This window comes from Chiloscyllium punctatum, chromosome 40 (genome assembly GCF_047496795.1).
Source record: "Chiloscyllium punctatum isolate Juve2018m chromosome 40, sChiPun1.3, whole genome shotgun sequence".
NCBI classification, from domain to species: Eukaryota; Metazoa; Chordata; class Chondrichthyes; order Orectolobiformes; family Hemiscylliidae; genus Chiloscyllium; species Chiloscyllium punctatum.
The window spans coordinates 48,989,896-49,006,087 of NC_092778.1; the positions used below are offsets into that span (position 1 = coordinate 48,989,896).

A 16,192-nucleotide genomic window follows, 5' to 3' on the forward strand; every position below is an offset into this window, starting at 1 on the left:
TAATTACATCCCTTCCTCAGTGTCTTGTTTGCACAGATTTACAAATGGCAGAACAAACCTGTTTTCTGCTTTTAACATCTACCTTGAATTATACTCTGTACTTAAATTTCTCTCCTACCACCATTAGCATTTCCTTTGCCTTTTGCTCTGCATACCTTCAGAATCTCGTTCCCAAGTGCCTTCATCTTTGTCAACAGCATAAAAACCACAATTCTCCAGGCCTCCTCAGTTTCAAAAGGAAAATCACATCTGACTCAAACCATTAACTCGGTTTCTCTCTCTCAACAAGTGTAGTCAGTCCTAAGTTTCTACAGCATTTTCTGACTTTAAGTGAAGCATTGATTCCAAGAGAAGTTAGGTTTCTTAGGGTTTCTCTTAGCAAAATTAAAACACATAATATCTGTACCCTTGAAGGTGAAATACAGTATTTCAAGTGGCTTAAATTTTACACCATTCAATGACACACTGTAAAATGAAATAAATTTTAACACAGAAGAAAATGTTACATGCTATTTACTTAACTGTCATCATGTATCCTCCAAACGTAGAAGCCAAGATATTGTTGCCTGGGGTTTTTTGGGGGGGTGGAGAGTTTGCTCTTTGGGCCTGGGTCATTACTGACCATGTTATGGCTATTGCCTGTGATGTCATGTTGAGGTGTCAAAACAACTTTCTCCGACTGTCTATGGGTTTCAGTGAGGCCACCATTCAGTGAGGCTGCTCTTCTTGGCTGCCTGTAGGGCACTGGCCTTCCATTGCCTCCTTTTGGACAATAACCCAGCCACAACTGACATTCTATGTTAATTTTTCACACTCTCTGGCATGGTAGTCAGGGCTGTAGGGTTCCTGCTGCACATCATGACTCACAGCTGATGCCTGCGCCAATACAGTGGGGTTCATTGACTCTCTGCATTATTCCATCAACTGTGGGTCATGGGTTGTTGTAGGCTTCCACCACTTCATTGACAGCCTTCCTCCCACAATCTCGGTAATGGCAGGTGCACTGCCAGCCAGGGAGTGAAAGGGGTTGCTCTGGTGTGTTGTGGTGGATCCTAGTTTGGTAGACTGCTGTCGGATAACAGTCAACAAGGACCGAAGCTGCAATTCAGAAGGCAGAGCACTGGGAGCAGTCGCAAATCAGAATGTGGGGACGGTCGGATCAAAATAGCACCAAATACAGGTCAGGTTATACAGTGAATAATATCAAAACAAGTCTTGCAGTACTTAGATTTCAGGCCCCAATAGTTTAACAAAGTAAGGGACTAAACTGCCCTCAAAAATTGTGGATTCAATTGACTCACCATTATGGTGTTAGGTTTCACTACTGCTGCCTTGCACTAAAAGAAACTTCAAACGCATCACAATTACATAACATGGGCATTTTGTATCAGTAAAATAAAACTATCAGCCTTAAATTTGCACAATAGCTAATATTGTTAAGAACATTAAGTATATTGACCATGTTTGACTGGAAATTCACTCGATTGCATGTTCAATCAGAATGTAATTATTAACAACAAATAATTGGTTGTTTTTTATATGTTAATTAAAAATAAAGATTGATATGGTGTATTATCACAAGTTCTCAGATGCTTTAACCTGTAGATAGGTCAAATGTTTGCATGTTAGAAACATCCTGTGAGAAAGTATGATAGTTTATTCTGAACCCCCATGTTCAAGATTCCCCACCCAGAGAAACACTGCACAGTCAAGGCCCCACACAACTTTTGTTTCAATTCAATTGTGTCTCATTCTTCTAATGTGCAGACACTATCCCAATTTAACCAGTCTCTCAACATTGAATAGCCTTCTCATTCTGAAGCAACATCCACTGCCCTAATATTTGAACTAACAAAAAAACCAGTAATAATGAAAATATTGGCTTTTGAGCTATAACTCATTCATGAGCATAACAAACACTTATCTACTTACTCCAACAGCCATTTTGTTTGTATATGTGCATTCTATAAATAATGTCTTGGAAAATTCATATTTTAATATGGTGCCAGAGTTTACAGCAACTAAAGCACAAATAATTTTTCGGAAGGGAGGAAATCAAATACATGTTTATAGACAAAACAATATGACATCAAGGCCAACCAATATTTACTATACTTTATTCTTATTACTGCCACTTAAATTCATGCTTCACAACAGAGTCAGAAGTTTCGCATCCTGCAGCTGACAGTGCACGATGTGTCAAATCTTGCAGCTGCTCTCCATCCCTCAAAGGCCATCTTTGTTATTGGAAAATGTAGCAACTGTTGCATCTATTTTTCAAGGCCAGTGATTGACCCAGCTGTTAGCCTGGCAGACATATGAAAGCTTGAGTTTAAAAAAAAATTCACAAGGAAAAAAGGAATATGGTAGTGGTAGCAGAAAGAGACATCTGTTTGCGTTTGTGGAATTCTTATTAAATGTTTGAAAATAGTCAACAGCATATGGCTTCATTAATGAGATAATATCATGGAAACAACTCACAGGTACACCTTTAAAGAAGAAGCAGACCAACAATGAGGGAAGTGCCTTGTTCTACAGCCACATCGTTATTATATACATGGGAATATACAAAGTCCAAAATAAGTACAACCATAAGCACTGGAAGATCAACATTTAAAATGTCACATCATCACTGCTTTCTCTGTCTCCTTCCTTTGAGTCAACAACAAACTCAAGTCACTAGACCATCACCAATACCAAGTACTTAGGCTAAAACTCTATCGTGTAGAAAAAATATCTAATGTCTTTTGGAAGCTCGACCGAAAAAAATCCATAGATGACTCCATAAACTACATCTTAATAACCTCAAAGAATTCAACAAAATGGGTCAACCTTGACCTACTTCTCACAAATTCATGCCAAAACTAATATTCGAGCATCATAATACTTAACTTACTCCGTTACCATGAAGATAACAAGACCTCATTCTCCAGTTGCACCGGATTGTAATGACACATTCCCCTCACCATTTTGTACCTTCACATATTTAAAATAATGTGACTGCTGGCTTTGACATCCCGAGTAAGAATTTCCTCTCAATCCATACCTTTTTATCCTTCTGTGCTATCCCACTCCACTAACTTCCCACTTTTCTTTGCAGTTGTATCTGCCTTCACTTCTGGTTTCTTGATTCGCGAGACAAAGGAGTCAATGGTTATGGGAGCAACAGGAAAGTAGAAAAGAGACTGCAGTCTCAAGATCAGCCATGATCTCATCAAAACTCAGTGAATGACTGAAGAGTCAAATGGCCAACTTCTGTTCCTAAATCCTACCTTGCTCCTGACTACTTAATGACACAAGAGGAGCTGAAGCATTGGTTTAGTTTGCAGATCCAATTCCAAGATAGCACCAAGTTAACCACCTTTCCAATCAAAGTTGATGGTAAAACAACTAAAAGAATCTGCCATCATCCATGTTTACAAGCGTAAAACATTCCAATGGTATTAAAATATGAACTTTTATCATTAACTGTTTTAACCGTGATAACATACAAAGCTGAATTTTAAAAAAAAGCTCAGGACGATTCTGTCATTTATCTCCATCAACCAAATCGGGCGAGAATTAGGGAAGTTGTATTAACAAATTTAATTTGACATTTTAAAGTTCAGTGAATCTGATGCTTCTAAAAACGAATATTTCAAACACTCATTAATTCTTCCTGTTTCCATTGCAGTTGAAACATAATTCATTTTTTAAAATAAATCAAGCCAATTTTTGGATGCTGTTCTTCTTCATCGGAATAAAAATAGCCATCATGAGAAGTAAATGCCATCATTTACAAAAGTGTCATAGAGTCATAGCCATAGAGGACTTAGCATTTAAAATAAATATTTAATTATGCCATACCCTTTTTGAAACCTCATCTCTGTAAAATATTTTGTAAAGATACAGTAATGCAATAGTTAAAAGAGATTTCCAGGAAAAATTCTCTTTTGCTGCTTATAAAACCAGAATTTAATTGAAGGTTACGTTTTTTTTCCAAGGAGCCACAAAAGAAGTAAACTGAAATCAAATAGATAAAAGAAATCCTAGAATAAACAGTGCACGTTATATATTTAAATTTGCTTTTACTTGGTGCCAAACCACAAATCTCCATGAACATCAAATGCCCACAATATTGAAAGGAACAGATTAACTTACGGACATGATAGGCTTTTGGGTGGTTTGTGATCAAAATACAGTACATGAAAAGACCTATAATCTTGTTGGTCAATTTAAAATGAAGCAAAATTAGCAATTAAAGCAAATTTGCAGATCAGTAATAGACTTCGAAGTTGAGAAATAACCAAAATCCCATCATTATATTAATATCAAGAAGAAAATAACATTACACACCCCAAAGTAAAAAAGTTCTCCAATGAGACACTGGTTCTGTGCGACTGAACAGAAAGTTGAAAAATGCACACATTGTTCATGAATTGCCTCTTCATATGACAAGTAACTCACCACAAATTCTGTCATCTATTCTAAGAAACATAAAAATGTAAAGCTAAAACAAATGTACAAGGAACAAAAGAAAAATTTTCCAGACATTGACAGAAATGCAAACCTGACTTCAGTGAAGCAGGAGTTACTATGGAAGACATAATTCTCTTCTTTAGGCCTAATCTAACTAGTTCTGTAAGTAGCATTCCCAAGTAAAATGAGCATAATGAAATCATTTGAAAGGTCATATCAACTGTAGAGACAGGTACTCCATGTGATTATATGTAAGCATCTCCTAAAACTTCTGTGCAACATCCCCATCTGAGATTGCATTCTGAAAAGGAATCAGACCAAAAAAAATTAAACACTTGTAGTTGGCATATGAAGAATCCAAATTTACTACATAGTATTTACTACATAGCATAGAAAAATGTCAAGATAATTTCTGAAAGCTGCACACCTCAGTTTCTAACTTCCTTGATACAAGAGGAAAGGAAAGCCACAACACTTGAAAAGTTCTCATTAATTCAGAGAACTTTAGAGTTTTGGAGTAAAAAGATTAAACAGCAAATGGAGCCATTCAAAATAATCAAAGATCAAATTGTTATGATGGATGAACTGTCAGAATTGTCTATAATACTTGGCTTGAACTTTCACATGTAGAGAATATCAACAATGGCTCTTGAGGATGTGGAATAGCAAAATGACTGGCTTGTAGGGTTAAAAGGTATCAAAAACTACTTCGCACCTCTAGCCTTTTATGTACATCTGCCTTATCTTTTTATTTAATCAATACTATCACTGTCACAGATTCTCTGAATTTCTATTAGCTTGCCACCTAAGTTTTAAAAGATTACCCTACATGCTCTTCCTTTGTCTTGTACAATCTCAAAATAGAAATCAACTCTTCACATTAATGGCTCTAAATGCACTTTTCCTTAGAAATCAAGCTAGAAAATATTTTGCCCTCGTGAGTTTTGAGAAGATTTGCAGTTCAGGTTGATGGTAAGTATCTAAGTTAGCTCACTGAGTTTGAAGGTTTGTTTTCAGACATTTCGTCACCATACTAGGTAACATCAGCAGTGTCTCTGGTGAAGCACTGGTGGTATGTTCCGTCTCTCTATTTATAGATCTTGGTTTCTTAAAGTGGGTGATGTCATTTCTGGTTCGTTTTTTCCCCAAGGGGAGATAGGATCTAAATCGATGTGTTTCTTGATGGAGTGCTGGTTACAGTGCCATGCCTCGAAGAACTCTGGTATGTGTCTTTGTTTGTCGGTATGTATAGAACAAGTGATAGTGGCTTGTGTCTTTTGGTGGCCAGTTGGTGTTTATGTATCCTGGTGGCAAGTTTCCTGCTAGTTTGTTCGATGTTATGTTTTTTTACAATTCTTGCATGGTATCTTGTAGATGATGTTAGTTTTGCTGGTAGTTTCTAAGGGATCCTTTAGGTTCATTAGTCGCTGTTCAAGTGTGTTGGTCGGTTTGTGGGCTACCATGATGCCAAGGGGTCCGGACGCCTCTATATATACATACAGACAAAGAAGGACAACACACATCCTAGGATAGGCAAAACAAAGGCACGCACGAGAATTCTTAGAGGTATAGCACTCTAACCAGAATTCCATCAATAAACACATGGATTTAGATCCTATCTACCTCCCCTTGAAAAAAAGAACCAGAAACAACATCACCCACCTTAAGAAACCAAGACCCATAAATATAGTGGTGGGACATACCACCAGTGCTTCACCAGAGACGCTCACTGATGATGTTACCTCGTCATGAAAATAAATGTTTTGCCCTTTTCAATGTTAATTCTTTCTCTCATCTGAAAGCTTTTAAAATCAAAACTTAATGCAATCTAATCATCATTTCCCGATTTTGTCATCTCTCCAACTCCTTTCAGTTTATGGTGGTTGCCAACGTGAACCCTGATCATTAAAAATAGTTTTTGCAACTTCAACCAGAATTTAAACACTGATTTAGCAATGTGGCATCTTCAAAACTCAGATTCATTAGATAACACTCTTATGCTTCAGTTAGAACAATACAGATTCCAGTCCCAATCCAGGATTTGGGCAGAAAATGCTAAGTGCTGATGACCGAATGCAGTATGGGAAGAGAGGTCTTCCAAATGACACATGAAACAGTGATTTCATTCACCCCATTAAACTGACATAAAACTATGGCCTGATTTCCAAGAAGAACAAGACATTTATCACTGGGACTAAGCTTGCACTTCTTTCTTTATCAACAGTGTGAAAAAAAAACTGATCATAATCACATAACTCTTTGTGGAAACTTGACATTCACAATTGGCCACCCTGTTTAGTGCATTACAACATGACAACACTTGAGAAAGTATTTCATTGGATGCAAAAGTGCTTCAAGACATCTAATGGCTGTGGAAAGTGTAATATAATGCAAGTCTTTCTTTTGGTTCACATGTTGTAAAGCACTTTGTGACACCCGGAGGCCATGAACAGCGCTGTAAAATCCATATCTTTCATGCCCTCTTCGATGATTTTCTTGAGTTAGATTATTGTAATTAATTGCACTCTGAATATTCGGTGCTATCAAAAACCAGTAAACCACAGGTGATATATTCAATGCTCTGCACCTGCTATGATGAAAGATAAATTTCAAGTTTGATTAAAGATAATATCACATTGTTGGAATGAGGTTCTATATACTACATTGCAACAATTCATGATCAGTAGTTGCTTTGTAGCTGCAATATTTTATGTTCAGACACTCTGTAAAATCAAAACAAAGCATCTTACAAATGCAGTCACTGTCCTTGTAGTATCAAATTCAGATATTTGAATATACTTCCATTCCTATTGTCAGTTTTCATGATGGTTTGTTACTGTAGAATACAGTAACAAATAATATGAATAGATGGCATTGCTTCCTACAATTTAAAAATATTGATGCATTCCTCTACCACGATATCTGTTGCACACACTTTCAAGTAAAGCCAGTAAGCTGGTTTTGAGTATCTTGCATAGATAGAACTGGCTCAAGACAGATACAAATTCAACTGAGCTAATGTTCTAGGTCACTCTCTCCAGTGCTCAGGAGACATTTAGACGAAATTCATCTATAACAATGAAAATCTCTCCCAAAGTCTTGGGAATTCAAATAGATAAATTCAGTTAGTTAGAAGATGGCAAGAAGTCATCAGTGTGGGAGAAAAGCTAGCCTACAGTAAAGAGAAAAACTGTAGTCTTTTGCCAATAAACCCCACTGCCCATTTCATGCAAAAGTCTAAATGGATAGGTGACAAATCAATGGGAGAGGGTGGATTTCAATTCTGTAAATATTGCCCATGTCTAAGTCAACCTCCTACTCACTGGTTAATATATGGTCTCAGAAACAACATTTACACACTACACAGCATTACAATTTTTGGTTGCTCCTGAAGCTGTTGATACTCTCTGCAATTTCAAACTTGCTACAAATCATCTACTGCAGGTCTGTCATTGATCAGTATCTTCTCCAAAGTTGTCAGCTCCACTTTATTTAAACTTTTCAGTGTTCATCTTATTTGCTAACTAAAAGTTACTCAAAAAAAGAGCAATTAACTCTTTAAAAACACCAAGCAATAATTGGTTTCCAAACAAACAAACAAACAATTGTTCAAAAGGAGCATGGAAACAGGCAGTCAAAAACACAGTTTCACTAACCCTGTATTCACAGCACAAATTAAAAGTAAATACTCAATGACCCTCAAAATTGCCTCAATTGTTCTTAACCTGACTTTGATTACCAATATCATGTTTATACCTTTAACAAAATAATTAACTATTTATTAATAATGATAGCTTTAGTACAACAAAATTAAACAGGTCAGTTGATTCAGGTCTTTGGTTTCAACCCAATTTTATTTCCTTTCTAGCCCGCACTCGCACAGAGACTGAGACTGAGACAAACCGATAAAGTTAGGAGATAAATCAAAAGAAAAATGAGAGATGGAACTGGCCAGCTCACTTAAGCAATCTCCACGACTTGGAATACTGCAAGCACCTGGGACTTGTATGTTGTCTGGTTTCTGAAGACACCAGTCACAGCAAACAGCTTCCAGTAGATTCCAAGGAATATTAATTTAATTCTTATATTGAGTTTCTTTTCTCCAAACATGTAATAATTAGGGGGCAATCAAACGTCTGAGCTGTAGCTTAGGCAGCAACACTCCTTCTGACAAAAAACAGTTTAAAACCATTCAAACTTTGATTTCTCTTTTTATTTTTTCCAAACATATTTTGATAGAATTACCAGCTCCAAAACTCCCTGCAAAGCCCCTGTTAATGTTTAAATATCTGCCATCTGTTACAGCATAATGCTTCTCTGGAGTTAAAAGATCAACACAGCACTTTGAACAAGAATCAACTAGTAATTCACCTCCAGGCCTGCCTCCTTAAGAAAATCAGCTGGTTTGTTCTCCTTTTATTTTTAAAAGAAGCTGCTGGTCATACTCCAAAGGTCACTTTCACCTTTCCGCTCTCACAATTCACAGCTACAAATCAAAAACAATAAAGGCATGAACATCTCAACAAGTAGCAGGTCATTCAACCTTTAACACATGCCAACAGTAGATCATAATTGATCAGCTACCTCAACACACTTTTCCTGCACAACCCACATGTCCTTTAATGTCAGTAATAAGAAATCTATTGGTCGCCACCTTGAATCTACTTAAATAACTTGGTTTCCGCAGATCCCTTATCCCAAAACATTTACTACCCAATCGGTGAAGAAATTCCTCCTAATTATTGCCTTAAATGGCTTGCCCCTTACCTTGAGATTGCCTTGCCTGATTTGAATATGGTCACAACCAGCAGAAACGTCCTTTCAGCACGTCTACCCTGTGTATCCCACCACGAACTATTAACCTTCTATGATCTGTCTTTTCATTGATGTAAACTCTAGAGAATAGAGAGCCAGCTTCTTCACTTGACAGTCCCACCATCCGAGGAATTAGTCATTTGTACCACTGCCACGCTCCCACTGTTTTAAGTATGTTTCCTTCACAGCCAGTAAGACCATGAAAGAGAGATTGTTCAACACAGGAACAATTATAGGCTGTTCACCCCGCAAGCCTACTCCAACATTCAGTGGCTGATTTGCCACTTAATTCCCACCATCATTGTCCTCATAACCCTTTTTTTATGTAGTCTAACAAATCAAATGTCAATTTTTAGAATTAGCAATTTTTAAGCATTAACCTCCATTTTTGGAAGAGAGTTCAAAAATTCTACTTCGCTGTGGAAGCAGAACAGAATTTCCTAATTTCACTCCTGAAAGATCTGGCTGTAATTTCCAGGCTACAAGCCTTAGTCCCAAATTTCTCAAGCAAAGTTCCTTCTCAGCTGCAAGGCTATATTTCATGGCTCATGCACCCAAACAAAAGCAGCAGAAACAGATGATTTTCTCTTTATATATATCTTGTTTCCCTTAATATCTAAAGATTTCAATCAAATGGGTGGCATGGTGGCTTAGTGGCAAGGACTGCTGCCTCACAGTGGCAGGGACCGAGGTTCATTTCCACCCTTGGGTGACGATCTGTGTAGAATTTGCACAGTCTCCAATGTCTGTGAGTTTGGTCTGGTTTCTTCCCTCAGTCCTAAGATGTGCAGGTTAGGTGGATTGGCCACACTAAATTGCCCATGTTTAGGGATGTGCAGGCTAGGTGGATTAATCATGGGAAATGCTTGGTTACAGGTAGTGGGGTGTGTCTGGGTGGGATGGATCGATGTGCATTCGATGGGTCAAATGGCCTGTCTCCATACTGTAGGGGTTCCATGATTCAAATTTCAACTTAAATCTCCATAAACTCCAGGGAAACAGAAAGCTAGCTTGCGTAATCTTTCATCATATCTGATGGCAAAAGGTTAAAATATAATTTTAATTGAGGTTATTAGTGCAGATTTCTCACCAGTCAGGACATGCATTTTATGCAAGCAGAACCTGAGCTACCGCAGAAAACTAGAATCAGTACATGGCAACAATCTTTTCTGCTTCTAGATCATGATGCATTGATTGTGGTTCTTGCAGAATCCTGATACCTGATTAAGGAGGAAATAACTCAAAGTAACACTGAACACTTGAAGTAGAACATGTTATAATCCTTCCAGGAATTCACAAAATTAATTCTCAACAGTTCAAATTCCATGAAACTGCATTGCTTATTTGTGTAAACTATCAAATGAAATGCACAATTTCAGCTTTCAGACAAATGGTGCAAATAGCAAACATTTCCACAGGCAGTGCCAGCAAATGATGGCTTTATAAAACATTTTGTCCACTGGCACCACTCAAATGAAAAAATACAAGGTGCCTATTTTCCAATCAAGAGTGATTCCAGAGATACCTATATGATTGGTCTTGACAATATCTGAAGTTGTTTCTTTTAAAAATTAAACAAGAAAACATAATATAGATTGAGTTTTGTTAAAGTGGATGCAAAGCCGACACAAGTGATTTCAAACTAGTATAGAAATCAAATCGAACAAGATTATGCATGGAAGGGAAGTGATGGCAAATATAATAGTCGAGACTACAAATCCAAAGACCCAAGTAATGGAGGATGGTAAAATTTTGATTCGATTTTTAAAAAATCTGGATTTAAGTGCCCAATGATGAAAATGAAACTGTTGTCAAATGTTAGAAAAACCAACCTACTTCCTTTGGGGAAGGAAACATGTGACTCCAGAACCACAGCAATTCCTAATTACTCTCTGGGCTACATGATATAATATAAAAAGTACACAAATTGGACACCAACAGAAAACAAAGGTCCACTCAAAATATTTAACAGGATTTTTCAATTTTAAAAACTGATGGAAAAAGATTAAGTAAATCTCATAAATACAAATGGCATTTGGTGAACAATTACTACACTAACACATTGTCAGAATCCTATTATAAAGCTAGAACTTCCATGGTTGACCATAAATTCTATCTACTGTACATCAGCAGCAGGTGCACAGAACATTTTTGGGCATTGCCAGTCAATATTTTTCTGAACACTAAGCCTTTTTGTGCTGGCATAGTATTATCTAAAAATACTTTCAGACAGAAAGTTGATTTAAAAAGGGAGAAGAAAACACACAAGAAATTTTACAGTCTTATTTATATAATTTTGGTTGTACTCATACTCTAATCAACGTTTTCTACATCAAGATCATACTTCATGATCTTAAACATTTCACCAATAGAAATGTGTTTTCTGACCATGTAGGCATTTATGTATTCACACCAGTTGGGTAACCAAATAAAAAATGTCACAGAAGGAATGCACTATACTATACGAACAGTTCAGTGAAGGGTAACAACAAATGTTGCAATAACTTTTAAAGAGTACTTGGATGAGCCCTACTGTGGAGAAATTGGGACTAGGGTTCAGGTAGTAGTGTACTTTTGGCAATACAGATTCAATTGGCTGAAGGACATCTTCTAGACTGTATAATTCCATAATGCATTGACCTTTATTCAATCTGGCTCAAATTAATAGCTGAACGCAAAAGGCCACATTAATGTTAACATTGCCTCTGCCTGAAAACAGGATGCAAGGATGGACGGCACAGTAAAAAGGCAATTAAAACACAGCAAAAGGAATAAATTGTAAATGTGAGCAATAACTGCATCCATGTCATTCATTGACCTACCTTCGTTCATTATCATCAAGATGAGCAAAAAGAACGTTCTTAGAAATAGCTTTTGCAAGTGCAGTCATCGTCTTGTAGTCCTTTGGTATAACCTATGAAACAATACATTAAAATGATGTCAACTGCTGGACACAGTCATCCTACATTCATAAATTAAACTTTCAGCCAATTGAGATACAGTTGATCAAGATTTGAGGATTTCAAGAAATAGAATGCTTATCACCACATAATCCAGTACATTGAGTTAGTCACATAATGGAACATAAAACTAAAAGGAGCAGCCGAGTGAATAACACAATAGTCTAGCACATAACGGTTAACACCTTCAATTACTCACAGTAAATTGCAACGTAATTAAGGACAGATCTACATTTAAAGACACGTGATAAGATCTAGGAGAAGAATTAGGCCATTCTGCCCATCAAGTCTGCTCCACTATGGTTAATATGCTCCTAATTCCCATTTTTCTACCTTCTCCCCATAACCCTTCAATTCATTGTCAACGAAATATCTACCTAACTCCTGCTTAAATTTATTCACTGTCCCAATATCCACCATACTTTGGGGTAGCAAATTCCACACATTCACCACCTTTTGGAAGTAGAAGAAAAAAAAGGTATATTTCAAACAGTCTTTTGATTTAAAAGAAAAATTAAAGGAAATTAAGTTCATTGCTTTGTCCCCTCCGAACACAGCAACAACAGTGATAACAAATTAATTAATTTGCTTCATAATAGTGTAGTATTAAAAAATGATTCCATAACATCTATTTAATCTGGTCAGGTTTATGTTCAAAGCATGCATGAACTGTTCCACATCAGGGCAACACAGTCCAATATTGTTCAATATCAATTTCACCATAAACAACATCTACTATGCAACGGTACAGAATTTCCACCTCTCATCTTAGCCATGCTCATAACTGGTTTGACTCAAAATAATTGAAAACAATTATTTCAAAATTATACAATAGCTCATGACGGATCTCCAAACTCAAACCAATATCCTTCCAAAATACATGCACAAAAAATTCTCAACTCTAATGTTATGGACCAGGCCAACATCCCTCAAATATATCAAGAAGATAGCCTTGTCCCCAACTTTTATCTTATCTAAAGGCAAGTGCAAGGTACTGGGTTCCATACGTAATGAGATTGGTTACACAGCTTTAAGCAAACACACTTTCTTCTAACCCTATAGTTAAATACAAAACAAAACAAGAAATCAGAATAACAACTCCATTGGAAAAGTTAACAGAATAACAGATTATTTAACAACTAAACAGCAACTGTTCCAATACAGTAACATCCCATAAACACACGCTCGGCAAAGGCAAATTCAGTAAAAAAAAATTAACGTGCAATTCTCACAGCAGACAGAACTCTTGCTATTAGTTGTAACAGAGAATAAGAAGTTCCACGTCCAGCTTCAAGGGCCCACAACTACTGAAAGCTAAACTGAAACCCTGGTTCTGTGGGAGCCTGACTCCATTCATTCATGCTGCTTCCATTATTCCAACTTTTAACAAAAAATCCCCAAGGCCACACAAGCTGTTTACTTTATTGACTTGGAATAGATCGTTCTACATCTGTCTCAACCTCTTATTCTTAAAAGAACCAGGACAAAATACACCTCTGAAAGCCAAAGTACAGTCACAAATTAGCTTTTGGTAAGAAACCTGATAACTGGGTTTGATTTAGAGTCAGAGTCATAGAGATGTACAGCATGGACACAGAACCTTCGGTACAACCCGTCCATGCCGACCAGATATCCCAACCTAATCTAGTCTCACCTGCCAGCACCTGGCCCATTTCCCTCCAAACCCTTCCTATTCATATACCCATTCAAATGCCTCTTAAATGTTGCAATTGTACCAGCCTCCACCACTTCCTCTGGCAGCTCATGCCATATACGTACCACCCTCTGCGTGAAAACGTTGCCCCTTAGGTCTCTTTTATATCTTTCCCCTCTCACCCTAAACCTACGCCCTCTAGTTCTGGACTCCCCGACCCTAGGGAAAAGACTTTGTCTATTTACCCTATCCATGCCCCTAATAATTTTATAAACCTCTGTAAAGTCACTCCTCAGCCTCAGACGCTCCAGGGAAAACAGCCCCAGTCTGTTCAGCCTCTCTCCATAGCTCAGATCCTCCAACCCTGGCAACATCCTTGTTAATCTTTTCTGAACCCTTTCAAGGTTCACAACATCTTTCCGATAAGAAGGAGACCAGAATTGCAGAATATTCCAACAGTGACCTAACCAATGTCCTGTACAGCCGCAACATGACCTCCCAACTCCTATACTCAATACTCTGACCAATAAAGGAAAGCATACCAAATGCCTTCTTCACTATCCTATCTACCTGCGACTCCACTTTCAAGGAGCTATGAAGCTGCACTCCAAGGTCTCTTTGTTCAGCAACACTCCCTAGGACCTTACCATTAAGTGTATAAGTCCTGCTAAGATTTGCTTTTCCAAAATGCAGCACCTTGGATTTATCTGAATAAAACTCCATCTGTCACTTCTTAGCCCATTGGCCCAGATCCTGTTGTAATCTGAGGTAGCCCTCTTTGCTGTCCACGACACCTCCAATTTTGGTGTCATCTCTTATGCTCGCATCCAAATCATTTATGTAAATGACAAAAAGTAGAGGGCCAGCACCGATCCTTGTGGCACTCCAATGGTCACAGGCCTCCAGTCTGAAAAATAACCCTCCACCACCACCCTGTCTTCTACCTTTGAGCCAGTTCTGTATCCAAATGGCTAGTTTTCCCTGTATTCCATGAGATCAAACTTGCTAATCAGTCTCCCATGGGGAACCTTGTCGAATGTTTTACTGAAGTCCATATAAATCACATCTACTGCTCTGCCCTCATCAATCTTCTTTGTTACTTCTTCAAAAAACTCAATCAAGTTTGTGAGACATGATTTCCCACGCACAAAGCCATGTTGACTATCCCGAATCAGTCCTTGTCTTTCCAAATACATGAGTATTGTTTTTCTTGCTATTTTGTGGACCAAACAGACTTAATCACTGACATTTACAGCACAGAAGGCATTCAAGCCATTGTGTCAAAGATTTGACTTTATAAATCCTGTTTTTCATCTCTTGACCCGTAGACCTGGATGATACAGAAATGCAAGCGACATGCAACTCTGATAACACCTTTTACGTGTTATCAGAGTTTCTAATTTCACCACCCTTTCAAACAGAGAGCTCCAGATATTCAACCTCCCTAAATGAGTAAGTGCCTCCTCCTAGATTTCTACTTCTTTGCTTAATCTATGCCCCCAGGTTACTGATTCTTCTAATAAATGGAAAAAGTGCCTTCCTATCCAACCAATGCCTCTCCACATTAAACACCTTCATTAGGTCCCTTCTCAAACTTTACTGCTCTAAGGAAAACAACCTCAGCATATCCAATCATTGCTCACTGCTCAGACCTCCAGCCCCTGCAGTATTCTGTTAGATTTCCTCTGCAGCCTCACTCGTGCAATTACATCCTTTCTAGAATGTGGTAACAAGGACTGCATGCATTACTCCAGTTATAGAGTCACAGAGATGTACAGCATGGAAACAGACACTTCAATCCAACTCATCCATGCTGACCACATATTCCAACCCAATCTAGTCCCACCTACCAGCACCTGGCCCATATCTCTCCAAACTCTTCCTATTCACACACCCATCCAAATACCTCTTAAATGCTGCAATTGCACCAACCTTCACCACATCCTCTGGCAGCTCATTCCACATATGTACCACCCTCTGCATGAAAAAGTTGCCCCTTAGGTCTCTTTTATATCTTTCCCCTCTCACCCTAAACCTATGCCCTCTAGTTGTGGACTCCCCGACCCTGGGAAAAGACTTGGCTTATTTCCCCTATCCATGCCCCTCATAATTTTGGAAACATCTATAAGGTCACCCCTCATCCTCCAACAGCAGCCTGTTCATCCTCTCCACATAGCTCAAGTCCTCCAAACCTTTTCCGAAGGGGACCAGAATTGCACGCAATATTCCAACCGTGGCCTAACCAATGTCCAAGACCGTGTTAGGGAACTGGAGCTGGAGTTGAATGAACTGCAGATCATTCGGG

The 16,192-nt window shown here is 38.0% G+C and overlaps 1 protein-coding gene across 2 annotated transcripts in view; it reads right to left on the minus strand.

Annotated features, from left to right (window-relative positions):
* The window catches only part of prkar1b (protein kinase, cAMP-dependent, regulatory, type I, beta), a 202,919-nt gene that overhangs the window by 117,360 nt on the left and 69,367 nt on the right, over positions 1–16,192 (minus strand). For both annotated transcript variants that reach the window (XM_072559834.1, XM_072559835.1), the window contains exon 4: positions 12,096–12,187. In XM_072559834.1, the coding sequence (XP_072415935.1) occupies positions 12,096–12,187 (92 nt within the window). The remainder of the gene's footprint in view (positions 1–12,095; positions 12,188–16,192) is intronic.